Here is a 27,452-nt window from a genome sequence, read left to right as displayed (position 1 = left end):
TCCGTTCTTAGAGAGTTCATTCTTAAGATCATAGGGGTCCCAGCAGTTAAAGCGACTCTGTACCCACAATCTACCCACAATTTCTCCTATTCATCACTTGTCTGAACAGTACACCTGTGCCTTAACAGTCCAGCACATGTGCACCACTTAGACAAATAATTAATAGGAGAAATCCTTCTAGGGGCATTCCTAATGATGAGGAGGGCAGGGAGGAAGAAAGGAGAGACTATGCAGGCCTAGCAAACAACTAAAGTGCCTAGAAAAACCAAGGGGGTCCAGGGTATATTTAAACAAATATCACACTGGCGCAAAGGGCCATTAGCCCAGAGGGCCCCGAATCACCCCTTAAAAACTATATATAAAACTTAGCTTTTAATAAATAATAATGTACTATAAAATCAATAGACACAGTAAAAAAGTTAAAATCACTCTCCCACAGTTCTCTAATGTATATACTTTAGTCCACCAGCCGGTGGTACTCAGATCTTCCCAAATAGCTGCAGACTACTGGGATATAGGAACTGTGGAAGTAGCAGATAAAAACCTAACACACTGCCACCACAACTAGTTTCACCCCTAGACGGGGCGTCTTCAGGTGTATTTGGGAAGATCTGAGTACTACCGGCTGGTATACTTTAGTCCTATACTTTAGATTGTCGTGTAAAAAATTGTTATATCGTTGAATTTAAACGATAATCGTTATGTGTAATTGCAGGCAACGATTGAAAAATCTTTGTATGTCGTTGATCGTTGATTTAGATCGGAACCTAAAATTATCATTAATTGTTTGCTGTAATTCCACGTTCGTTCGCTCAAGTTCCCCCTTTTTTCACTAATCGTTCAGTGTAATTGCACATTGATCATTGTTTTGCTGAGATCAGAAGGAATAAACGATCATAGTAACGATCGCAATAACGATCGTAGTAACGATCATAACAAAAAACCATCAGTCTGTGTAATATGGTGAACGATTTCAGGTTAATGATAAACAATCTTGCTTGCAATTGTTAATCGTTAAAAATCGCTCAGTGTAATAGGACCCTAAAAACGGAGGGAGCAGATTGTGGGTAAAGAGTCACTTTAAAATACTCATGATCAGTTAGCTATGCCCTGAACTTTACTTTGTGGGACAAGCCTTTTAATGTCTTTTACCAAGAGACTCAAGAAAAACAAAATGGATGTGTAACCCCTTTAGGCAAAAATTGCCACTCCCTGTCTTTCTACCATGCAATATGGCAGTAAAGATGATTTTACCACATCCTGTGAATGTCCATATGGACTTCCAATGACGGGGACAAAGGCACAATACATTTTTTGTGGCCTATTCCAATTCATAACTCCTAATCTCCCCTATACACATGCACAGTAAGCTTGCCTTTGTACTGCATAGGTAAACGGAAGGTAAGCCACTGCCAGATCTGCCTTTGACAGTAGCTTATCTCCCTTCAGAATAAAATGATAAGCCATATTGAAATCTAGCTACCTGTTTAATATTGAAATCCACTGCCAGCTGACAATGATTTCTACAATAAAAAAATGGACAGAAGCTGATGGAGAATAGAGTATGAAGTATTGTTATCAAAAGGGCTGGGTTAGGTAGATGTGATTTCATTTGCATGCTGGAGTTTCTCTATAATGGCGCTTTCCATCTAAAAAATGAATGGCATGTTCACAGATAATTACTATTTGTGCCGAATGTTTAGATGCTGGTCATGTGTACCATGTTTCCCCAAAAATAAGACATCCTCCTAAAATAAGACACCCCCACTATCCTACCAACTAGCCTAAAATAAGGCACCCCCCAAAAATAAAGCCGCTAACCACCTGCCTGACCCAACGCCCCCCCCCCCTCCTTCTCCTAATCCTCTTGTGGACATTAACAGCTAAGGCCGCAGACAAACTGTTCCATGGCCCCCATGTCCATCCGCATGTCCTGACATCCCACCGCAAGCCCTGACATCTCACAACACGCTCCTGGTCTCCTGGACAGGACAGGACATTGGTGAGTATGCCGGAGGGGGGAGGCCGGGGAGGAGAGAGCTGAGGGGGACAGAAATAAGACATCCCCTAAAATAAGACATAGTGCCTCTTTGGGAGGAAAACTTAATATATGACACTGTCTTATTTTCGGGGAAACGCGGTATTAAAGGCCTCTATACACACTAGTATAAAGTCAGTAAAAGCACGCAAGCAGGACTAGCCAACGATGTCACGTACATGGGGGCCTCCCGACTCTCCCCTGACAGATAATATTGGGAAGAGGGATAGGCATGTTGGATTTGAACTGTCAAACTTCATAGATGATAACATAATGCACTTAAGACACACATGGTCTTTTTAGTCTATTTTCATTATTCTGGCAGATTTTCCAAATATTTCAAAGTTTTTGTAGATGGAAAATAACCCAATATGTTGGCAGGGAAACAAGATTACAGCAGGATGGATTCCTTCTCAACCCCAGTCATTTATTTATGCGTTTATTTTGGACTGTGAGAACTGAGGGATGAAAACTGAAATGTTTATTTTAGGAGTTAATTCAATTTTAGATTTATAGAGTTGGGTGATATTAGAACATTTTAAATGTCATATAAACATGACTGCTTACAATGTTATATACAGCAGGAAGTAGCATGTCACATGGGAAATGTTCTCTTCCCAGGGCAGATCACAAGAAAAGAAAGAATTATTGTGCAACCTTAACAACCAGGGACAGTGAGAGAAACCTCCCAACGCGTTGCGTCGCCCAATGCGACTTCGTCAGGGACAAAAAAAGCTGGGCTATGTGGTGTCTATTTATGTTTTTTGTCCCTGGGCGGTTTCTCTCTCTGTCCGATTTGATGGTCCCTGGTGCAGGTTGTATTGGTTTGCCGCATAGGCTTTTGTATTTACATGCACTAGGTCAGTGTTGCATATAGAATAAGGGAGCCGTATATCATGCATTATTGATACCCAGATTATGTAGCTATCTGCACCCATATATCTATTTGCATTAGTTTACTTTGTTTTGTCTCCCCTATTAGGGATATAGGCAGTATACCATTGCCGCTTTGGACAGAGTGTTAATGCACCCTATTATGGGCTGCACTATATGTTTGTATGTTTTTAAATGTTTTTTTTTTTATATATTTTTCTGTGCTCCAATAAAATTATATTTTTTGATTGAATAATTAAGGTGTGCTGATATAGTGCTTTCTTTTCTCCTTTTCAACTAGATTGTGACTTGGTTTGGCACTATAGCACCCTGTTTCTTATTATTTGGTGGTGCCCTCCCCAAACCTATTATGATGATGTCACTTTAAACTTTACAAAAGCAAAGAGGCCACATACTGAAGTGTTTTTTGATGGTGTGTGGAGCAACTATAAAGGGTGCAATAGCTAGCATAGATAGATAGCTGCTGTTACATTTATTGCTTCATTTCTTTGGCTGTGACACTGGTGTTGTGGCTTCCATGTAAAACAGAACTCTGCTGTGACTGATCTGTATGTAAGTGTGTGTATGTATATATATATATATATATATATATATATATATATATATATATATACACACCATTGACTTCATTGGGGTCCAGCAGGGTTCTGGGATTTTTAAACAAAAAATAGATGCTATATTTGCCCTCCAAAACTACTATAAAGTAGCAAATATGAACAGAGCCTTAAAGGAGTTAGAGTAGTGGTCCTCAAACTTTTTCTACCTGTGCTTTACCCAACATAAAAACAAAACTGCCTGGGCCTCACCAGGCTGACCAAGAGGATGCTGGGGCCTCACCTTCTGTGATGGAAGTTTATGCAAATATAAAAACTATTGCCCTTCATCTGCACTACGAGTACAAAGTACAAAATGAGTCAATAACGTTCCTAAACCAGAGATTGGGGCAGCCAGGGAAAGGACTGTGCAGCTTATGGAAAAAACTGTCTCCCCAGCTGTGCCTTGCTAGCAACTAGGGGGCGCCTCACTGGTGAAGCCCGCCTCACAGTTTGAGAAGCATTGTCAGCTGCACACAAGATTTGTAATTCTCTTTAGGCCATATAATTTATTCACAGATTTAATATTTCCATGCTATAGGGATTGGTACATCAAGTATACAGACATTTGAAGAAGTTTTCAGATTAGTATACCACACAAGGGATGTTTCGGTTATATAAGACCTTTTTCAATGCGATATACATGTGAATGAAGCAATAGGTATAGAGGGTGAGACACGAGTCTAGAGCATTTGTTTTATAATTAGAATAGCTCTGGGTGGCATGAAAAAAGAAAAAAAACTGCTCACCTGTCGTCGATCTGTTCTAATGACTGTTCTGTCAGTGAAGCCTGTCAGGAATGTGTAGTAGCCTGATGTGAACTGGGCTTGTTTTTACTTTTGTGTGCCACACCCGCTTGCTTTTCAGCTTCCTGGCAATGCAGGAGTTAAGCTTATCACTGCTGGACTAGATTATACAGCTGAGTGGGTCTGTTTGGGTGACCGGTTACTCTGCCTGTCTGGAACCTGGAAGATCAGAGCGCCGGTCCAGTGGGGATCCGGACCATGCTCTTGGTCATCATAAAAGAAAGCTGAAGCCAGTCTCCCAGAGCTGGCTATTAGGTTTTATACTCTGGTCCCAGCTCCCCTTGTCTATTCCTTTGATCCCCGTCCTAACTCTCTCTGCTTGCTCGACTTTGTTACCTGATCTCTGGCTTGACTTTTTGACTATCCGATTGTTATCTAATTTTGTACTACGCTGCCCATTTGGTTCTGACCTTGCTTGTTTGACTTATCCATTTTTGTGTTTGTTTGTCTTGTTCTGTGTGCACGTATCTAGTACGGGGAACGTCTTCGTGGTTGTCCACGGCTGCCTAGGGCCGTTTGAGGCAAGTAGGTAGGGACAGTTGGTGGGTTCAGCATCAGGGCTCACTGTCGTGCCTTGTCCCTGCCTCCCCGTCCCTGACAAAGCCATTCCCTGTTCTCCTCTCAACAAATAGAAAATGTTCATTTAACATATCACTGGCTTCAGAGGTGTTTCTCCTCATCCTGTGATTGGCTGACTGGGAATTTCCTGTGTGTCAAAAAGTAAACAGGAAGTGCTGACAGCCTGGGCTTGCATCGGCAGAACATTGGAGGCGTTTTTTTTTTCTTTTCCTTGCCACCATGAGCTCTATTAAATATAATATTAAACATATAGATACACCCAGCGCAGACTATTAGTGGGTCAGTCAGAATAAGGAGGGTCAAGATTATATAGGTGACAAACACCTGTATAGAAATCCAGCTGGAAAGGTGAATAGAACACTTACACATTTTTGTATACAGCACTAGTGAGCATATCAACACACAGTGTATACTAACACAGTGAGTTCACTGCATTACAAAATATTCTAAATATAATATTATTTCTCTTTTTAGTTCAGTTTAGGTATCAAGTTTTTTTGTTTTTTTTTAATAAGGTGCCTTTTCTTTTTTTTCTTTTTTCTTTTAGAGAAGCTATAAAGCAAATATTTTGTTGTAGCTAGCCATGTGGATATGTATTGGTCCCTATTGTAATTATCTTCTTTTTGATAGAAATAAAACTACATGCTAAACATTACAAATTTAAAGAGACTCTGTCAGTAGGTTTATGTTGTCCTATCTAAGGGTAGCATAAACTAGTGACAGAGAAACTGAACAGAATGATGTTAAATTGTTCTGGACAGCTGATTTGGACAACATAGACAATAAGTAGTCCTCTCCATTATGTGCATGAGCCCAGAAGTCTTCATTATTCATGAAAACTCCGCCCACCAGCTGCTGATTGGCAGTTATCTATCCATGCTGTGTATAGGCAGTCAACTGTCAATCAGCAGCTGAAGGGTGGGGGGAGGGATCTGGCAAGAATCCTATTCTCCTGCATATTAGGAGAACAGCTGAACAAAATGATGTAAGTAATACACTGATCTGTTCAGCATTTCTGTCACTCGTTTGTGCTGCCCTCGTTTAAATCAGCATACACCTAGTGGCAGATTCCCTTTAGTATAATATATATAAAATCACAAATGGAATATTGAGGCAGACTAATGTTGCACAACAGACGCTGTTCTTTAGCTAAACAATTTGAAAGATACTTTTGATAAATTATGAAAATATACAGTGACCCCCTATATTGTTGTCAGTCCTGTCCTGTCACATATCTGCTGCAATTTTATAAGACTTTTATCTTATAGTAATTGGTAAACATGTTGGACATGCACATCTTAGCAAGGTACAGTCACTTTTGTCCACCTGCTGATTTCAGTGGAACCAGCCAATCATTTCATGTATATGCCGCTTCCCTGTGCTTTCCTGACAGACCATTTCGTCGCAGAGAAGGATCAAACAGTTGGATTTTAACAAGCCTGATCATTCTGTTCTCATGGGAGATGACTCGCTGACGGTCATCAGTCTCCATCTGTCTGGAGAGATAGCTGTAGTAAAAACAAGCATTCATGGGCTATTTAATATGTATGACTAGGTTAAGATACATTAATAATAAAGTCACCCCCTTATATGTTTACATATGTATGTGTACATACAGTACTTTACATACATACATACCAGTTTTACTCTTTCACAGAGCTATGAGGACCAGAAGATAAACCATTATTGGCAACAAAAAATGGAAACATTTTAAGCTTATCATAGGGTACCAGCTCTTTAAAAAAAAAAAAAAAGATTCTCACATGTCCTAGTGACATGTCAGAAATTTAGATTGGTTTGGGTCCAGGTGCTTAGACCCCTACACCAATCGCTACCTGGATAGGTAATGTATAAAGTTTAGGCAAGGGCTGCAAGGACATCGGTAACGATGTCCATGCAGCCCTTGTTAAACAATAATCGGGCCATGGAATAGGCCCAGTAAACGAGCGCCGATTTAGCAGATCGGCGCTTGTTTACAGTTATTATCGGGCCCCCATCAGCCCGTGTAATAACACTGTAAGTTCGCTCAACTCTAGTTTCCATAGCTTGAGACTATCACTTTTCCATGTGGTGGGCTGAGATGCTTCCCTTGATTGCACTGGCTGTATTACACAGCCTGAGCCATGCTGTAAATTAGAGGTGATCTTGTAGATTAACACTCTTTTACAGAGCTTATTACAATCTAGCGCTGCACAAATTATCACTAAAATGCTGCTGGCCATATATTCCCTATTGCACAGCAAGTCAGAACGACCTGATCAGCCGACGAATAAGCATTTGCCATGAGCTCATGTAAGCTCATTTGTCGGCTGATCAGCAGCTCTGTTACACTGGATTATATTGGCCTTTTCGGCCTATAATTTCCCTGTGTAATAGGACCATAATCTTAGACGTTAGTACAGTAATTCTATAAATATGAGTGCATAGCTGAGGGTAATGTCACTAGCACACAAGGTGAGACTATAACAAAAAAATCTTCTGGTATTTTTCCTATTAATAGTCAAATAAATAAGGTATTTTACTAGAATTATTTATTTCTTTTATCTTTATTTAGGGTTAAAAATTCTCAACCCATCTCTGCTGCCCCATGAGAGAAGGCAGCCCTGCCATGTTGTGTAGACACTTTTAGTGATTGATTGAAAGGCGGGCTGTTTATTGTGTCAAACACGAGGCTGACGGTGAACTACTGGGAGCGAGGGCTCTAGGATGGAACAACACAATTTCATTTATTTACATTAAACTAGCTGGTCTGCCCATGTCTTATAAAATATGACAGCTTAGATCAGATAGATGGTAGATATGTTATGGTTCACTTGACACCTCGCAGGACTTCACTTCATGACAATTCTTTCTAGAACTCTGTATTTGTAATATTACTTGACACCCACTACCAGCTGTAGAGTGAACGGGTTTGTGTCCTGTTTGGCGCAGCGATTTATGCCTTATTATTTCCTAAGATTTGGCTGTCATTCTGTTCATTGTTGGTAAACCTTAACTACAAGCAGATCTAGTATTAATATTATATTTACAATTAGTGCAAGTTAGACCTCCTTTTTTGTTTTATGTATTGGTAAATTGTAGCAAAGAGTACAATGATGTTTCAGGTCCGAAACAAACCTTGTCAGGTGAGTGCATACAAAGAAAGATCAAAGGTCAAAATGCCTGGCATAATGATATGCAATTTACAGAGCCAAACACTAAAGGACTATCCTGGTCATGTCATCCGATATAAACATCTCATGGGTATTTACACTACACAACCTCCGTACAACATGAACGATGCTGACTGACTTCAAGGGTGCTTGGTGGTGTTGCTGTTAGCATCTAAACCTGGTCAGAAATTGAGTGTCCCTTACTATCACAGAGGTGTTTGTTGAGTCTTATTGCCAAAGCTTGCTTTTTAGTGTGTGTGTGTGTGTGTGTGTGTGTGAACTACTGTATCACTGAGGATGTAGAAAACAAGCAGCAAGCATCCATAGTGAGTGGTGACCTATTATTCATCCATCATGCACCATGTTTCTTCTGCTAATGAACCTTTCTGAAGCCACGGAGAAGATAAATACAATAGGGTTTTAACTGTGCACAGAGCACATTTACATAATGAATGAGCATTAATCAAACCAGTAGCAAATATCATATAAATAATATAGTGATTAGAAGACGGTATCATTAGAACCCGTAGATGCTTATTCACTGTCCACATTAGAGTTCCTGTAAAAAAAGACCAGATTCCAAACAAATGCTGAAATATAAATCATTAGATACTTTTATTACCATTACAACACCTTCTCAGTACATTGACCAGTCACACCCAGACCCTTTATGCAACCATGTTCATAACAGGAACTCAAGTTAAAGTGTACCTGTCGTTATAACTTTCAAAATCTCAATCAACAGTAGATGTGAAATAAATCAAGTTTGCAATATACATTCATTATTTTTGTGTTGTTATCATGCTGTTAAACAAAGCTGAACTTAACAGAAATCCAGGTCCAGTCTCCTGAAGGCAGATTTTCTGACTTGTGATGGTTATAAAAAAACAGACTAAAGACAGGAATTCTGGCCAGTACAGAGAGTCACGGCTCAATGTGTCCATCAGTCACATGACTGCCTTCTCTCTTTGACCAATCAGATGGCCTGGGATCAGGGCCGGCTCCAGCTTTTTGTGGGCCCTCGGGCGACAGAGCCTCGGCGGGCCCCTTTGAGAAGCAAATCATGGAGAGACAGGCGAGGAAAGATTTGCAGCAGAAGAAACATGCGGCTGCTGCATATCTTTCTCCTCCTGTATCTCCTGATCTCTGCAGTAGTCAGGACTCTAGAGGAGTCAGACCCAGTCACAGGATTATATATATATATATCATGCTGGTGCTGCTAGTTCTCTAGTATACAGCTCCTTCTGTGTGTGTTTGTGTGTGTGTGTATATACATACACACACACAGAGCAGGAGCTGTATACTAGCAGCACCAGCATTATATATATATATATATATATATATATATATATATATATATATATATATATATTTATTTATTTATAATATGAACATGGTGAGACCTCTAGTTCTCCTATATTCAGGCCCTGCAGTGATATACAGTGTGTGTGTGTATATATATATATATATATATATATATATATATATATACACACACACACACACACACACACACACACACTGTATATCACTGCAGGGCCTGAATATAGGAGAACTAGAGGTCTCACCATGTTCATATGATAGATAGGAGATAGGGAAATAGATAGATAGATAGATAGGAGATAGATAGATAGATAGAGAGATAGATAGATAGGAGATATATAGATAGATAATACAGTAGATAGATAGATAGATAGATAGATACAGATATCTAGTTGTTTTGTGTATAGAGGTCCTGCTGTAATATATCTATATCTATTACAGCAGGACCTCTATACACAAAACAAGTAGAAGAACCAGCACATACAGGACACTTAGTTTGCAGAGCCTACCTGCTGCCCTCTGTCAGGTCATGTGTCTGATCACATGACCCGTGACATCATCAAAGGTCCTTCAGACTCAAAGGTCCTCTTTCCTACTCGGCTGTAGGGAAGATTTGTGATGGAAGACAGGTGCTCGGGGGCCCCAGTATGGATCGGCGGGCCCCTAACTGTCACATGCGGCCTCTAGGGGCCCAGTCCTCTTTGTTACTACACTTTTTTTTCTTTTTTACTAACAAAAAAAATGTAGTAACAAACGGGAGTGGGCCCCTAGAGGAGCTGGGGGCCCCGGCATTTGCCCTACTTAGCCGGGTGCTGACGCCGGCCCTGCCTGGGATACACAGGACTTCCTGCTTTCTGACTGTATCCTGTTTTTGGAGAAAAAAACTGTCAGAAAACAGGAAATGCTGTGTTTTCCATGATAATTAAAACAAATGAATGTAAATTGCAAACTTGATTTATATTACATCTACTGTTGATTTAGATTTAGAAAGTTATTATTAAGGATGGTCCGAACCTGCCGAGGTTCGTGTTCGTATGAACCCGAACGCTCTGCATCAAATTCCCGCTGTCTGGCCGCTTCGTGCAGCGGGTGGATACAGCGGGAGGACCGCCTGGAAAACTGGGATACAGCCTATGGCTATGGCTGTATCCCAGTTTTCCAGGCGGTTCTCCCGCTGTATCCACTCTCTCCACGGAGCGGGCAGACAGAGGGAATCATTGCCAAGAGTTCGAGTTCGTACGAACCCGAACCTCGGCAGGTTCGGACCATCCCTAGTTATAATGACAGTGACACTTTTAAATGTGTTTTTAGGACAATGAATTGATTGTATCTGATTACTTCCTGGTTTTGTCCCTGAACTGTGACCCTTGTTGCTGCCATGCAACAGTGCAGACACTTTCCCATCATCCACCTTGCTGCAGGTGAAGTGAAAAACAACTGCCAGTACTAATGGGACAGATCAGGAGACTGCAACTAAACTGAGCATGAGGTATCCAACCTGGTGGATTATTTTAAATTATTTTAGATTATATTAAATCAAAGCAGGTACACAGGGGATTGGTAAATCTATATCTCAAACCATACTTTTTAGGAAATGCTTGTATAGTCCTAGGTTTCTTCCTGACATAATCCCTTTAATCCATAAGTGACCAGATCAGTCCCATACAAACCCCTTTTTTCCAAATACCTTTTGACTCCTAAGACATGTTGTTCCCAATGATGACAATGGACTATTCAAGATTTAGGGTCACAGCAGGGTGTCAACGTGGCAAGGTGCACAGGGCCTCTCACAGGGAGGGTGTTCTATAGAGGTACAGTAAATGGACTGCTTTAAGAAGCGATCTTGGGATATAATTTTCCTTCTGATTTTGTATCTTGTAATCAATATCTTCTACATAAGTTAACTCCATAGGATGGCTGATCTGACACAACCTCCAACTATCTTCTGTTGCAGAGCTTATCTAGTGTTTTCTGCTGGGGCCTCACCCAACAGACCGAAGCAATGCCTGGGCCTCACCAGACTGACTAAGGGGAAGCCTGGGCCTTACTATCTGTGGTGTAAAAAACTAAAATTAATACTCGGTCTACCTTTCATCTGTTTCCTAAACTCTTGCTAAAGTAGAGATTGTCGCAACTGCCAGCAAAAGGACTGTGCAGATCATAGTTAAGTCTGTAAATGCTTCCTCCCCAGCTGGGCCTCACCAACAACTAGGGGGCGCCACACTGGTAAGGCCCCCTTCACAGTTTGAGAAGTACTGTTTTATGGTAAGAAATGTAAATTATGTCACTTCATCCCAGATATATGTTATAATCTCCACATTAGATACATAATAACATCCATAGGTCAGTGACTCATTACATTCTTTGCCATAGGTTGTTGTCCATTTATTTTGCCCCTTTGAATACCTGCTTAACCCTTGCAGTAGATGATGTTTTTCTTAGCATAGGTGTACATTGCTCATGTCCTGACTCACTGCTATAGTATATGTGCATGGTGAGGGGAAATAGGGGTAACCCTGGTGTAGGACACACAAATAGGATTGCAAGCTTACTACCTAAAAATATGACCTTGTGTCACTTTTAACATAAGAGAGACATCTAAGTGCCAAAGTTCTCAAGGTAGATGGCTATTGCCTTGACTCTATCAGGTTTATTCTTGTTGCCCAAAACCTTCCTACTTCCCATTACTCAGACCCTGACTATTCAGTGCTCACTGTGAGTATAGCTCATCCTTTGGTGCCGTTATGGGAGATGGTAAATTGGCCGAGAATGGACCCCCATCACTATTGCACCTAACATAAAAGACTTGAACGCAGGTTGAGTATTTAGTAGTCTTTTCCAATAGCAGCTAAGAAGTGCCTGGCAGTGTAGACTATTAGCTGATCATTAGCAGCGCTGAATGATGTGTTCATTATCCTCCTGGCATTAAACATTTCTCAGATACTGTATTTCTTTAATCAGCAGAGTGCAAGGTCAGTACCATTTATAATGTGTGTATGAATGTAACTTGGTAATGCTTTTATACATTATCTTGTCACAGCTAAGAAAAGAGCATTCCATTGTTTTAAGCATAGATTTACTTTTTACACCACATTATTTAAATCATGGATTTTTTTTATTGTAAGTCTGTTAATAGTTGTTGCTTTGCTTTATATGTTATACTAAGAAAAGGAGATAAAACTTGATGGCAGTAACTGTTAGTTAAGGTACCATAGGTATTAGACTGCGGATTTTGGCAGGAGCTGCTAATCATCTAATGTATATGAGGACTCCCAACTCTCCCCAACAGATGAGCAGGATGAATTTTTACAGTCATGTGTATGGGAGAATGGGGAGATAGCTTCAACCAACTTAGCAGTTGGCAAACCACAATTGTAGGTGTATGGGCCCCTAGTGTAGTCAAAGCTGCTCTATTTTCATAGGACATAAGCTTATTCTACAATGTTGTATTCAGTTGGGGAGAGATACCATTTATGTTTTAGAACAGATCAATGCAGACTAATATTAGAGGGGCTCTGACCTCACTAAGGGTGGCTATACGTTTTACATAACTGCCAGACTTACGCTACATTCCCATGTTCCGTAGTTTTGTCCTTAATTGCGATCCGCAATTACAGACATATTTAGGGACCATTGAAGTCAGTAACCCTTGTTCACTCGATCTGTATATTTATGGATGCACAATTTACGGGAAATTGCATCCTCAAAAATCACTGACAAGCTCTTGTACAGACCTTAATTACGGCACAGATTGTCCTATAGAAGTCTATAGGAGCATCCATAATTTTTACGGATGAAATGTCTGTAACGTCTGCAAATCCATAAAAAATACGGATGACTTATTTTAAACCATTCCCACTTATTTGAGTATCACCTAGTGGGAATGGTATCACCTTGTTGTGCCGAGCCGCAAAATATACAAATTACAGATGCATAACAGAGAATTTTTTTTATGTGGATTGTGGATTAAGATTGCGGATGATTGTAGACATCATGCACGGTCCTGAAAAACTACTGAAGGTGTGAATGTAGCCTTAGTGTTCTTTTAGCCAAGAACTATTCCTTCCAACTCCTCCTCCATCCTCCCTGTACATATACACCCTTAAGACATAAGAGAAAGGAGAATAATATGCTGCCAGACACTTCTTGTAGCGCTTTATCTCTATTGAGAACAAGGCATTGGACATGTTGAATGCTGGGACACCCCCATGCACATTGGATAATTAGCTGTTTCCACTAAAATAAATATCTTTAGCCAACATTTACAGTATCTATGCAGGGGCGTAACTAGAAATGGCTGGGCTCCATAGCAAACTTTCCAATGGGCCCCCTCCCGGCTACTGGGGAAGAAATGGACGCATGGTTTTGGACACATGCATTGTCTGAATTTTTTTTTCTATGTGGTTTTTAACTGCTTACATGAGCTGCATATTGTCTGTAGCGATTCTTATCACAGGATTGGTAGACAACAGCTTCAGACAATGCACATTTAAAGCATACAGTCATACTGCCATACTGTACTGGATATAACATTACTATACCAGACCTGATACCACCATACTGTGAATACCACCGCCATACCAGACCTGATACCACCATACTGTGAATACCACCGCCATACCAGACCTGATACCACCATACTGTGACTGCCTGCCTACCCACCAGCATGCTATTGCACATACTCAGTCTCCTATCTATCTATCTATCTATCTATCTATCTATCTATCTATCTATCTATCTATCTATCTATCTATAGCAGGCTGGAGACAGATAGATATAGTATATCACATGCAGTAGAAGGCTGGTGGGTAGGCAGGCAGTTACAGTAAGGGGGTGTTATTCATGCATAGTAGTGCCAGGCTGGATATATATATATATATATATATATCCAGCCTGGCACTACTATGAATAAACAGTTTTTGAGTCCTACAGGAGCTGCAGTCAGAAGGCAGCTTTCTATATAGACAGTGTGGGACTACAACTCCCAGTGTGGTCTGTCTGTGCCTTTGATTGGAGGGACAGCAGACAGACCACAATGGGAGCTGTAGTCCTAAAATGTCACAGCTCCTGTAGAAATAAAAACCACACCTACACACACACACATCTTATCAGTGACTGTGCACTTACAGGAGGAGGAGGGAGCTGTCACTATCTCTCCGAGGTCCTGGCAGGAGAGAGCTAGAGGTCAGGGGTCATCCAACCTCACAGGATGCGTGCAGGCAGCTGACAGGCCGGACTCTCCCTCTCCCGGGCCCCTTGATGTGCCGGGCCCCGTAGCAGCAGCTACTGCTGCTATGGCGGTAGTTCCGCCACTGTATCTATGGCTATGTTCAAACATGGTATTTTGATCAAAAGTGGACCATGAAAAAATTAATGAAGCATTAGAAAATTAAAGAACAAACAATTTTTTGAGGCTGAAAATACGGAGTAAATGGAGTGTACACATAGCCTGAGGTGCATGGCAACCTTAAAAGGAATCTAGCATAAACCTTGCCCATACTAACCTTATGGGCAGATCAGTGCCCCTTTTGTAAAGCCTGGATCCAGTTCTAGAGATATTAACCGAAAATGTTTTATGCCAATTAGCTTCCTCAATGCACTGAAGGTGGTCCTAGCGCCCCTAGAGCACCACTTTCCCAGCCCGCTGATGATGCTGTTTCACAAGTATGCAACATACTTACTCAGTGACGTCGCTCCCAGCCTTTTCACATGGCATAGTATTTCTTAAAGAATCTGGATAATGTGTAATGTATTTGTGACAGATACACTGTGGCCAAATCTATGATGGGAAAAATCTTTCTAATACGACATGAAATGAAGCATGCCACAGTTTTTGTTCTCCGGGCAATCAGTGGTTTTCTTCTGGAAACTACTTAGAGGTTATTGAGGTATAACCCAAATTCTCCTTTGCCAGGAGTGACATTTATGCTGCTTGTGTATTTGGCTCACAAAGCATTAAGCTGTGTTCACACATTGAGGTTGTGTTGCAGTACTGTTGAGTTTGTTGGCAATGGTTTTTGAGATTGCTGCAAAAACATCTGACATTACTATGTCACAACTACATGAGAAGAGAAGACAGCTTTAACTAGACTTGTATACAATTGTAGCACACTTGGATTGGGTTTGTATAGGGGTTAGAGCTCTAGAGCTACAGAATGGTGGTAAAAAAGAAGTAGAAAAAAGTATATTACATAGTTGCTTAAGGTAAGGTAGGGTCAGTCAGGTGGGATAAGTTCCAGGTTCTCTCTTCTCGCATCTATCCTCTCCTCTTTCAGATAATTCTGTGGCAGCCTATTAATACTTGTATTCCAGAACACTGGTTAAATGTTATGGCTTTATCTATGTTTTCCAGGACTTCCTAGGGTTGCATCCAACTTCATCATCTTCCAGTATTCAATTGGCGAGAAAGCGGACTCGAGCATACTCGAGACGCGCTTATTTCTAATAGGTCATTAACGTTTAATTTACAAAGAACCCCTATAATAGGTGATCAGTAAAATCTATGTAAAAGCAGTACTTTCTAAATAGAGCGGCCATGTGATCCCACAGATGTTCTTAGTGCAGGAAGCAGTGTGTGGTACGTATGTGAATTTTTGTGCTAACTTCTTGTTCTCTCTTTTCTTTAAGTTTCCTTTGTCTGGTCCAGAATGGCAGCCTGTGGTGTGAACACGAAGAACAAAGTCACAGTTCATAAGCCAGTTTGGGATTTCCTTAATAAAGAGACTCCATCCAAACTGAACCGACTGAGAGAGGACAGTGGAGTTCGTATCCTGATTGATGGTGAAACTTCTGACATTTATGTACTGCGGTTGTCTTTTGACAGCCACGTTCCTGCAAACAATATCTCACTTGTTAGAAAGGCTCTCAAATCTTTGTTAAAAGATACTGAGAAAGAGTTAAAGAAATCTTGCAAACAGCATCAGATTTCAGGTTGCATGGCTTATACAGATAAAAACAGTGAACATGCGGGTGAGCTACACTTCCGTAATGTATATAGCCGAGGTCAGCAAAGTACCAGCAGCCGGGGAATACCTGGAAGCTCCAGTGGGGGAGCAAGTAGTAGTCATGGGAACTCCCGTGACCACCGAAGAGAAGAGGCAGAAGATGACCGGGAGAACCAGTGTCCTATTTGCCTGGGTGAGATTCAAAACATAAAAACCCTGGAGAAATGCCAGCACTCATTCTGTGAGGATTGCATCACCAGGGCTCTGCAAGTAAAGAAAGCGTGTCCAATGTGTGGTCGTTTCTATGGGCAACTTGTGGGCAACCAACCTGAGAACGGTAGAATGTTAGTATCCAAGGACTCCAGCCTTTTACTTCCTGGTTATGAAAAATATGGAACGATTATCATCCAGTATGTCTTCCCACCAGGCATTCAAGGGGTAAGAAATGTTTCACTGATCTTTTAGTTATTCTGTAAAGGGGCAAATTTGATGTAAAATTGAGTTAAGATAGCTATGTACAACAGATAGAAGTACATTGATAGTTGAGCAATGTAGGAATGAACAATTGTATGGCGAATTATTGTTTCATAGCTATAGCCCTTTTTTGTTAAAAGTTTATCTGTTCTACAGCATCCTGCAATGTCCTCTTCCCAGTGAAGAACACCGGTACAAACTTATGATATGTCAGAAGTTTGTTTAAATTATAGTAACACTTTTAACATATTTTTAAATATTTGTTTTAATTTAATTTTCCATTTTACTAAATAAATATAAAAAATGTTTTTTGACCGCTAGCCTTGAAACTAAGCTGAGACTTCCTGTTCTGCCTGTGTGGATACATAGGGGTCTCCCGAAAAGTAATCTGTACAGCATTACAGCCAAAGGTGACACCAGTTGATTGGAAAATCAAAAGTGACTTAGGGTCCTATTCTACGGGCAGAAGGGGGCCCGATCTATAATGTAAATGAGCGCCGATCTGCTAGATCAGCACTTGTTTACTGGGCCTATTACACGGCCCGATAATCGTTTAGCGAGGGCTGCAGGGGCATCGTTACCGATGTCCTTGCAGCCCTTGTTTTAAAACCATACTCTACCTAACCATGTTGCAGGGCTTCTCCTGCACTCCTTCTTCCTCCTGGTCCCACGCGCAGCAGCAGCTTTGGTGTGGCCTGTCTTGGCTGACAGACTGCTCAGCCAATTACTGGCCGTGGCAGTCCTGGCCAGTGAGGCAGTCCTGGCCAGTGATTGGCTGAGTGGTCTGTCAGCTAAGACAGGCCGCACCGAAGCTGCTGCTGCGTGCTGGACTGGTATTACCAGTTCCTTCAGGATAGGGTCAATCATAAAACCTAGCAGAAAAAGTTTTCACTGATAACTTGATGCTGCAGAAGGCTGTAGAAGGGAAGCTGGGCAAATTTTTTTAATAAGGACTAGAGATGAGCGAACCGGGTTCGGGTTCGAGTCCATCCGAACCTGAACTTTCGGCATTTGATTAGCGGGGGCTGCTGAACTTGGATAAAGCTCTAAGGTTGTCTGTAAAACATGGATACAGCCAATGATTATATCCATGATTTCCACATAGCCTTAGGGCTTTATCCAACTTCAGCAGCCACTGCTAATCAAATGCCGAAAGTTCGGGTTCAGATGGACTTGAGCATGCTCCAGGTTCGCTCATCTCTAATAAGGACCTATGGAGACAATTTTTTGTACCATAATGAGTACAAAACAAGGATCAAATTAATGCATTATAATTAGGGATCGTCCGAACCTATGGCTATGGCTGTATCCCAGTTTTCCAGGCGGTCCTCCCGCTGGATCCGCCCACTTCACGGAGCGGGCAGACAGCGAGAATCATTACCGAGGGTTCGGGTTTGTACGAACCCGAACCGAACTCTGTTCGGACCATCCCTAATTAGAATATTTCCATAGCCTTAAAGTGGAATTCCTCTTTTTCCCCCGAGAGTTTTTATAATAGATTATACGTGTTCTTTGCTTTCAGGAGTGATCTCAGTTTTATTTCTTTAGATTTATCAGATTCTTGTTTAAATGTTTGCAATCAAATCTTACAAAATGTTAGGCATAAAAAGCTACTTACAATAATCCACTGAGTATTTAGAGCTAATTGTGATGTGGATCGATCCATTTATGTAATGCTTTCTGGGTAAAAGTATGTAAAGTAAGAAGTACTTTTTTCTTTTACTAGGAAACAGTTGAAAAAAATCCCCACAGGTATAACCATCATCCTTGCTACCCTCTAAGGCCACGTTCACTCACTGTATTTTAGGAATAAACAATGGCTGTTGTTTATTGACAGGGATCGATTACATGCAAGTGTATGGAACAACGGCCGTCTACACCCTCTACACACTACGGCCATTGTTCTCTGCGGCTGCACAAAATAATCGACAGGTCTTTTTTGTACGTCCACTGTTCAGCCGATGTTAATACATTGTGTGAACATGGTCTAGGTGCAAAAAGGGTGTGTGACTAATCCATAAAGGTTAGCGCTGCCCAACAGACTCCAACAGTTAAAATAATAATTTAACAATAATTATTAAAAGTGCACAATGTACGCATTTCAAGGAACAAGTCCTCTTCATCATAATAGCAGTGCACTGCTTTTCTGATGAAGAAGACTTGTTCTTGAAACCTTTTGGCCTACAGTATATATTTTTTCTGGTACATATCCTGTACATATCACACCGAAGGATTAGTTACAAAGCTCCAGCAAATGTTATAATCACCTGCTCTCACAACACTGTCAGCCATGGAGGGGGGGGGGGGTCACATCTTATGGTGAGTGCAATATGTACTATAAAAGAACTACAGCTGTGCTGGGAGTTGTAGTCCTCCTTTTAGTGACACCCCCTGGCCTGGCTGCAGAACATATTGTAGTCGTGGCCTGCATGTTCCCACTGGTTGAAGCACTCAACACACTGCCTGACAGAAGCCCTAGAACTTTTGCCCCTAGAGCCAGCAGTGACCTGCACCGTTCCAGCACCTCCCCTGCCGGATGCTCAGGGTCTGAGCTGTTGTTGCTGTCTACTGAGAAAAGTCCATGGGGGAGTTGGGGCTTTGGATTTAGAGGGAGGGAGGGGGGTTGCTGTTGGCTTACATACAGTGTGAGGGCTGCCTGTTATCAGTTGCTGTCTGAGAATTCATCCCAAGCTCGGCCACAGTGTGGATTTCCAGGGGGCAGGGAAAACAAGAATTGACAAGTAATGCAGGGACAGACAGAGGGCTGAGGGGAAATTCTGCTACAAATATTAAACAAAAGTTTAGTTTAGCTTATTAATCTGTATTGCAGAAATTCTTGTCATAGCCTAAACTAACTAAAACCAAATTGACAACAAATTTAAAGTTAACTGTAACTTTTACTGTATTAGGCAAGTACCTAGAAAGGCTGATGTGCATACCTTTCCTAAATACAGGTGACTTTATCCCCATCCTCCTGCCAACTTCATAAACAACTTCATAATCCTTGGTTATTCACAATATATTTATTTAGTTACAATAATACATTTTATATGCACTAAAATGATCTAAATGAACGATTATCTTTCCGTGTAATAACACCCAAAGATGAAACGACGAATGAAAAATCGTTCATTTTGGTCTTTCAACATGTTAAAAAATTATCGTTGGTAGTTCGCCAATCGTTCGCATATTTGTTTGTTTAATATGTCGTTTGCTGATAAAGCATGCTGTGTGGGCTGTCCTGAAAAACAATTAGCGACCATATAAGGATGTAAAAGCGATCGTTCATAACAGTAATCAGTAAATGTAATAACCTCAGAATCGTTCGCTAGCGAACAATCGTTATAGCCAATCTTTGAACGATAATCGCTAGGTGTAATACGGCCCTTAAAGAGACTTTTTTTTTATTAAAGGGGTTGTCCGGCGCTAAAAAATTATTCACAGAATAACACACATTACAAAGTTATACAACTTTGTAATGTATGTTATGTCTGTGAATGGCCCCCTTCCCCGTGTCCCACCACCCCCACCCGTGTACCCGGAAGTGTGGTCCACTATACATACCTGTCACGTGCCGACCACGGTCTCCGATCCTCAGCAGTGACGTCTTCTTCGGGCGGCCGGCGGATCTTCCCGAGTGCCGGCCGCCCTCTGCAGCGTCATCCGAAGCTCAGCCGCGATTGGCTGAGCATAACTGTGCTCAGCCAATCGCGGCTGAGCGGCTGATGACGCGGCCACGTCATCAGCTGCTCAGCTGCGATTTGCTGAGCACAGTTATGCTCAGCCAATCGCGGCTGAGCTTCGGATGACGCTGCAGAGGGCGGCCGGCACTCGGGAAGATCCGCCGGCCGCCCGAAGAAGACGTCACTGCTGAGGATCGGGGACCGTGGTCGGCACGTGACAGGTATGTATAGCGCACCACACTTCCGGGTACACGGGTGGGGGTGGTGGGACACGGGGAAGGGGGCCATTCACAGACATAACATACATTACAAAGTTGTATAACTTTGTAATGTGTGTTATTCTGTGAATAATTTTTTAGCGCCGGACAACCCCTTTAATGGCCTATCCTTGGGATCTGATTGTGAGGAAGGGGGTGGGGCTCTAGCACTGCTGCTGTGCTGTTTTCCAAGTGTCCACAACACACAGAGAAACAAAATCCTATCCTGAGATTAGGCCATCAGTGAAAAAGTCTCAAAAAAACCCTTTTAGGGTAGCTTCACACGTACCATATCGCAACGGATTTGCAGCAGATCTGCAGCAGATTTAATATAACTGAACACAGCATCAAATCTGCACTATTAAATCTGCTTCAGATCGGCTACGGATCTGCTGCGGATCCTGTACGTGTAAACGTACCCTTAGGCTATGTTCCCACTTAGTAAGACACTGGCCATTCTGTGACCCAGCCAGGTCACGGAACGGCCGGTGTCAGAAAAGATCATCACTGTAGTACCGGTCAGATGATCTTTACTGCCGCTGATTTCGGATACGGGCACATCTGTGTGCGCCCGCATCCGAATTCCCCGCTGTACACAATAGAGCGTGCCGCCAGAGCTGCACGCTCTATTGTGTGAACTGACAGGGTTTTCTGCGGCTGCTATTCACTGATAAGCGGCCGCAGAGAACTGACATGTCAGTTTCTTGCGGCGTGGCTAGGGATCCCGGCCGGAGTGTATACACTCTGGACGGGATTCTATAGAATATGGATTACAACTGCTGGGATTACTACGTAGCTTACGTAGTGTAAACATAGCCTTAGAATAGAAAAACACGCACAGTTTTTGGTGCATTTTTGTTTTCACCAAAGCCAGAAATGTATCAGCCACTTTTTTTTTATATGTCTCATTACGCTATATGACTACACTTCTGGATGTGGCTTCATTCTACCACAGTGTCTTTTGTTTTGATGAGCAGAATAGTGCAGCTTGCTGTACTTTTGTTATGTCATATCTGACAGAATTACCAACAGAGAAGCCTCTGGTTATGTTGTGCATTGTATTCACCTGAATTGCATACAGCTGTTAGAGTATCCTAGCTAAATATACTAAAGGCCACTGAAAGGCTGGGTATGCACATATACATTCGGAATGTATTCTGAACGCTGGGTAAAACCACCCCTCCTGTTCTTCTCCAATAGCCGCATTCCAAAAGCATATGTTGATATCTAGTAAGAGCCTTTTACATGGGCCGATTATCGGCCAGGAACGTTGCTAGAAACGCTTATGCAGCCGATAATCGGCCCGCGTAAAAGTGACAGAGATCAGCTGACGAGCAGGAAAACGCCCAATCCTAAGTTGATTGTGTCTTTTATGCAAGTTTTAATATGAATTGCTATCTGCCGCACATCTTCCTATGTAAACAGGGTTATGTTGGGCCAATAAAGGGAAACTGACAGCACTTGTATGCATATATCCTTCCTGTCAGTTTCCAGATCACAAGCAGTGTATACTTACCATCCATGCTTCTTGTGATCCAGAATCCTGTTCTCCCATCCTCGGCCACTGCTGTATCTTAAGGCCGCCACCTCCATAATGATTGACAGCCAAAGGAGGTGGGACCTGAAAGTACAACCGGCGCCCAGAGGACTGAAGGAGCCAGATGTTAGATCACAAGTAGCGCGGATGGTAAGTAGACACTGCTTGTGATCTGGAAATTGGCAGAACAAATACATACATATCTGTGCTGTCAGTTTCCAGGGCGGCATGAATTATACAAGCCACTCAATTCTTCGATAAAGGCACCGCAAATGAGCATCAATCTGGTCGATCAGCGCTTTTTTATGGCTGCCCGTGGCCGAGAAATCTATTAGTGTAAAAGAACACTAAGTCCACGTTCTCTCTTACACAGTACAGTTCTGAAGTGTGGCTCGTAGTGAATTGGATGATAATAGATAATATAAAGAGATGCATCTTCTACTCTTTTTTTTCTTTTTAGTTATGTTAAAGCGACTCTGTACCCACAATCTGTCCACCCCAAACCACTTGTACCTTCGGATAGCTGCTTTTAATCCAAGATCTGTCCTGGGGTCCGTTCGGCAGGTGATGCAGCTATTGTCCTAAAAAACTACTTTTAAACTTGCAGTCCTGTGTCAAACGGCCGTGGCCTAGAGTATCTGTGGTATAACCTTGCACCACCCCTCCGTCTCTTCTCCCCACCCTCCTCATCATTAGGAATGCCACTGGCAGGATTTTTCCTATTCCTCTGCAGTGAACACTGCACAGGTGCCTTAATGATCCAGCCCATGCGCAGTGTTCTCACAGCTGATGAATAGGAGACAACCTGCCTGGGGCATTCCTAATGATGAAGAGGGCGGGGAGGAGGGACAGAGAGGTTGTACCAGCCTAATGTACAGACACTCTAGGCCACCACAGTTTGGCACAGGGCTGCAAGTTTAAAAACTGTTTTTAGGACAATAACTGCATCACCTGCCAAACGGACAGATCTTGGATTAAAAGCAGCTTTCTGAAGGTACAAGTGGTTTGGGAGGGGGGGGGGGGCAGATTGTGGGTACAGAGTCACTTTAAGTTTTTGAATTGTGTGTTGTCAATAAGTATAGCATGTATTGAATCAGCTGTTAGCTGTGCTGTGTAACTAAAAACTGCATGCATTTTTAAATCAATACTTCACTGTGTAAAAGTGACTTAAAGCTGCTGGGTATAATAAGTCATATGTTTGATCATAAGTATTTTGAATTAGGAATAAACATGGTGTGCTATTCCTACCTTGTTTCTGCAGTCAGAACACCCAAATCCTGGAGTGAGGTATCCAGGAACAACTCGTGTGGCATACTTACCTGATTGTCCAGAAGGGAACAAAGTCCTGACACTCTTTAAGAAAGCATTTGACCAACGTTTGACCTTCACCATTGGGACATCAATGACTACAGGAAGACCTAATGTGATAACGTGGAATGACATTCACCACAAGACTAACTGCACGGGGGGACCACAGTTGTAAGTGTTGGCATTTACTAACTTATATCCTTATAGTAAACACTTTTGATCTCTTATAATTTAATGCTGTGGCATCTTTGGGGCTGTGTGACCTTTAGATATCCTCTATATCTTACCAGCACAGCTATTTTCTCTGTATACTAACACAAGCCCTCTATGTGGCATATGCTGGCAGCTTTTAGTGAATTGGCATATTTTATACCAGCGTATTGGCAGCCAAATATTTTCCTTTAAATGGCGCTGACAGCTGCCATGGAAATAGAAAAGTCTTATATTGTGAAATTGTCTTCAGGGAGGGTTGTAATGAGTTAACCTCACTGGCTGCGCTTGTGTACACCACATCTTACTTTGCATCAGTGAAAGTAAAAACTTGTTTTAGAAACAGTTTATGTTGTAATATCAATGACAGTTCATTGGCTGGGAAGCCTGACATTTCAGTGCCCTCTTGCCCACACTAGCCATCTGTGCAATTAAAATATGCTAAATAGTTATTTTTGTACAACAGTACTGTCTAAAGAGACATAATTGTTAGCACATGTTGATGGGAGTGATCTACAAATAAAAAAAAGTCATACTCACCTACTCCTCTGCAGCTCCCAGACTGACACCATCTGGTCCTTGCTTTTTACCGCTATTTCCTGCTAAAGCCCCTATTACACCGGACAATGGTGAGGAGCAAGCGAGCGCCGCGAGCGAGCGCATATGCACAAAAAATGGTAGCACATCACAAAAATCTTTATTATAACATTGACATAGATACAAAAATATAAAAGATATATGAATTTACAGGAGTAGTAAAATGAGGGAGACAACACCCCAAATACTGCTCTACATTAAAAACACTAAAATGTCACCATAAGTCCTGCTGGTGTTCCAGCCAGGACTAATCTACCACTCTGACTCTGGACCGTATGTACAATAGCAAAAATCCAACATCTCTACCTAGACAGAGACCCAGTAAAACAAAATATAACCACAAATAATGGAGCATAGGAAAAAAAAGGAAAATTGGAAAAGATCACCATATACAGTCCAACAGAATGAGAGTCAGATGGGATAGGAAATCACCCTATTACACCGGACAATGGTGAGGAGCAAGCGAGCGCCGACCTGTCAAGATTAGAGCTCGCTTGCTCCCCATTCCCCTCTTGCTGCCGGCGCTATTACATGAGCCATCATCGAGCGGATAAGAGCGGGTGGCCAAGGAGAGGTGTAAGAGGGGCTTCCTGGACAATCTTTAGAATCCCATAGGAGATAGCAGCGGTCTGCTACTGCCGCTCTTATTACACGGAGTGACTGCCTGCAGACTGTTGTTATCCTTAAAAAAAAAAAATGTCAATGTGTTGAATAACAAGGATCAGCCAACATTGTGCATGTCTGCTGATTGTTGCCTTTTAACAGTAGCTATTACACCAAGCGATTATCGGCCGTAACAAAGCAGCAGGGACTGGATGATGTCTACCCAGGACGTACAGGGAATTGGGGGGGAAAGCAAGTATTTGTTTATTTATTTACATTACCTCCAAGATATAAATATATATTTGGAGTTTAATGGACAGTTACTGAATACAATGTAATTGTATACATAATTTTCACACTTTAATGTGATAGAAAAAAGATAAGTGGGAAGATATATATAGTCAAGTACTGAATACTCGTGTGCAGTCAGGCGGTCAGGCTGGGTTCTCGCATACTGTAGCTTGCAAGGTGTATCCGAGATTGCACTGACATGCAGGTCTGCACACTTTTCAGACATGGCATATGCTATGTGATAACCCGGCCTGAGTGGAAGGTCCACATAAGAAACATCCAAATAATGTCAGAAGCTTGTTGAAAAGTTTAAATTAAGGCGCGGATACAATAAATATTTAAGTTACTAAATATATCTATAATATATCCAGTCAATTATTAGTAGAACATGTTTGAAACAGCTCCAAATATGTCTCGAATAGAACCTGAGCATGCAGCATTTGATGATCTGAAAAATCTAAAGTCTTCCAGTACTTCCAGTCTTCCAGCTGCTGTATGCCCTATAGAAGTAAGGTATTCTTAACAGTCTGACACAGAGCTCTCTGATGCCACATCTGTCTTTGACAGGAAAGCAGGAGAGGTTTTCCATAGGGATTTGCTTTTGATCTGGACAGTTCCTGTCACGGACAGAGGTGGCAGCAGAGAGCACTGTGTCAGACTGGATAGATACACTTCCTGCAGGACCTACAGGAGCTGATAAGTACTGGAAAATGTGAGATTTTTTAAAGTGAAGTAAATCATAAATATTTATAACTTTCTAAAACCAGTTGATTTGAAAGATATATATTTTTTTCGCCTGAGTACCCCTTTAAGAACTGTAAACTAGGAAATTAATTTGCCTTTTTTAAAGTAAGAAAAATATGGATGTATCTGTGTGTTTAATCAGAACCTAATCACAAATATCTGTATTGCCTTCAGGTTTGGATACCCTGACCCCACTTACTTGCTGAGAGTTCAGGAGGAATTGCGAGCCAAAGGCATCACTGCTGACTAGATGAGGAAGAAGATTGCCATCTGGGAGTGTTAGACAGGCATGTCAAAGTCAAGGAGAATTTCATGACTATAGAGACCAAACGCCCATCTTCTTTGGAGGAAACCTCAGCTTTGTTTTCTTTCCTATTTTGCCCTCCTTCACTTTAGCTCTTTTGCTGATTGGATATTGAATCAGAATAAGAAGACAGTAACTTGTAAGGAGACTCGGCACAGAGCACACGACAAAGTTCTGTTGTGTTCAATGTTATTGACTTTGTCGGTTCACCATGCTGGTGAATCGGAAGCTAGTCGGAGAACTGATTGTATGTGTGAAGCATTGATAGAGATGGAACGCTTGCTGACCCACTGATGAGTACCCTGTGGAGATGCGTCCTTCAGCTGGGTGACCCCTTAGTCATCAGTTTTCTCCTCCAGTGTTTGGCTTTTGGTTCAGAGAAAGAGAAGACAAATGTTTCTCATCTTATAGTGCATTCTGGTTCTTGCAGTTCTAATATCCATTTCTGTGGAGTTACATAATATTCTGAGCTTTGTAGTAGAAGAAAAAAAAAAGCCACTAGAAAGGGCCAGCGTAATTGTTTCAGGATCCTATAGTCCCAGTGTTGCAATGCATTATGGATCTTGTTATTTTTCACACCTTTGATTGCCCATTGTACTAGATGCTGCAATGCTCCCCCTCCCATGGTCTTGATTTAGCTTATCTTTTACCTTTTTATTTTCTATTGCTTTATAGTTTCATTGAGAACCCAGATAACAAGATATCTCCACACGAATGGGATTTCTTGATCATTTTCTAAACAACACAAAAGGGAATTTCCGACACAGTTGATAGATTTCTAGCTGCTAGCTGCCATTTACAAAAAGCATGAAGGGATATTTAGCCACTTCACTAGATGACACCGCATAGTTACACAAGTAAAGGATTGTGTAATGTTTGACCCTTGAATGTAAGAAATGTTGTGATCCTGGTAAGACAGTTCTGTCTGGTAATACAGCATCATTAACATTGTGTTCTCCTTTTTGCCACTACTGTGTTTCCTTTTAGCTACAATTTTTTTTTCTTTATTACAGTTTCAAAAATGAACATACAGTAAACATAAAGTCCACTTACTAAGGTTTCCCCATGTACATTTACATTATCAGAGTATAGAAGTAATGGCACCTATCTACAAG

General features: G+C 41.6%; 1 protein-coding gene across 10 annotated transcripts in view; it reads left to right on the top strand.

Annotated features, from left to right (window-relative positions):
- Positions 1–26,873, top strand: part of DTX3 (deltex E3 ubiquitin ligase 3) — a 57,520-nt gene extending 30,647 nt beyond the window's left edge. For all 10 annotated transcript variants that reach the window (XM_069970354.1, XM_069970353.1, XM_069970358.1 and 7 more), the window contains 3 exons: positions 16,013–16,767; positions 23,542–23,759; positions 26,208–26,873. In XM_069970354.1, coding sequence (XP_069826455.1) covers positions 16,013–16,767; positions 23,542–23,759; positions 26,208–26,283 — 1,049 coding nt within the window. In that variant the 3' untranslated portion in view covers positions 26,284–26,873. The remainder of the gene's footprint in view (positions 1–16,012; positions 16,768–23,541; positions 23,760–26,207) is intronic.
- Positions 26,874–27,452: the final 579 nt, after the last annotated feature.

This window comes from Dendropsophus ebraccatus, chromosome 5 (genome assembly GCF_027789765.1).
Source record: "Dendropsophus ebraccatus isolate aDenEbr1 chromosome 5, aDenEbr1.pat, whole genome shotgun sequence".
In the NCBI taxonomy this organism is placed as follows: Eukaryota; Metazoa; Chordata; class Amphibia; order Anura; family Hylidae; genus Dendropsophus; species Dendropsophus ebraccatus.
Note: the sequence above shows the minus strand (reverse complement) of the source record. Positions and strands in the feature narration are given on the sequence as shown.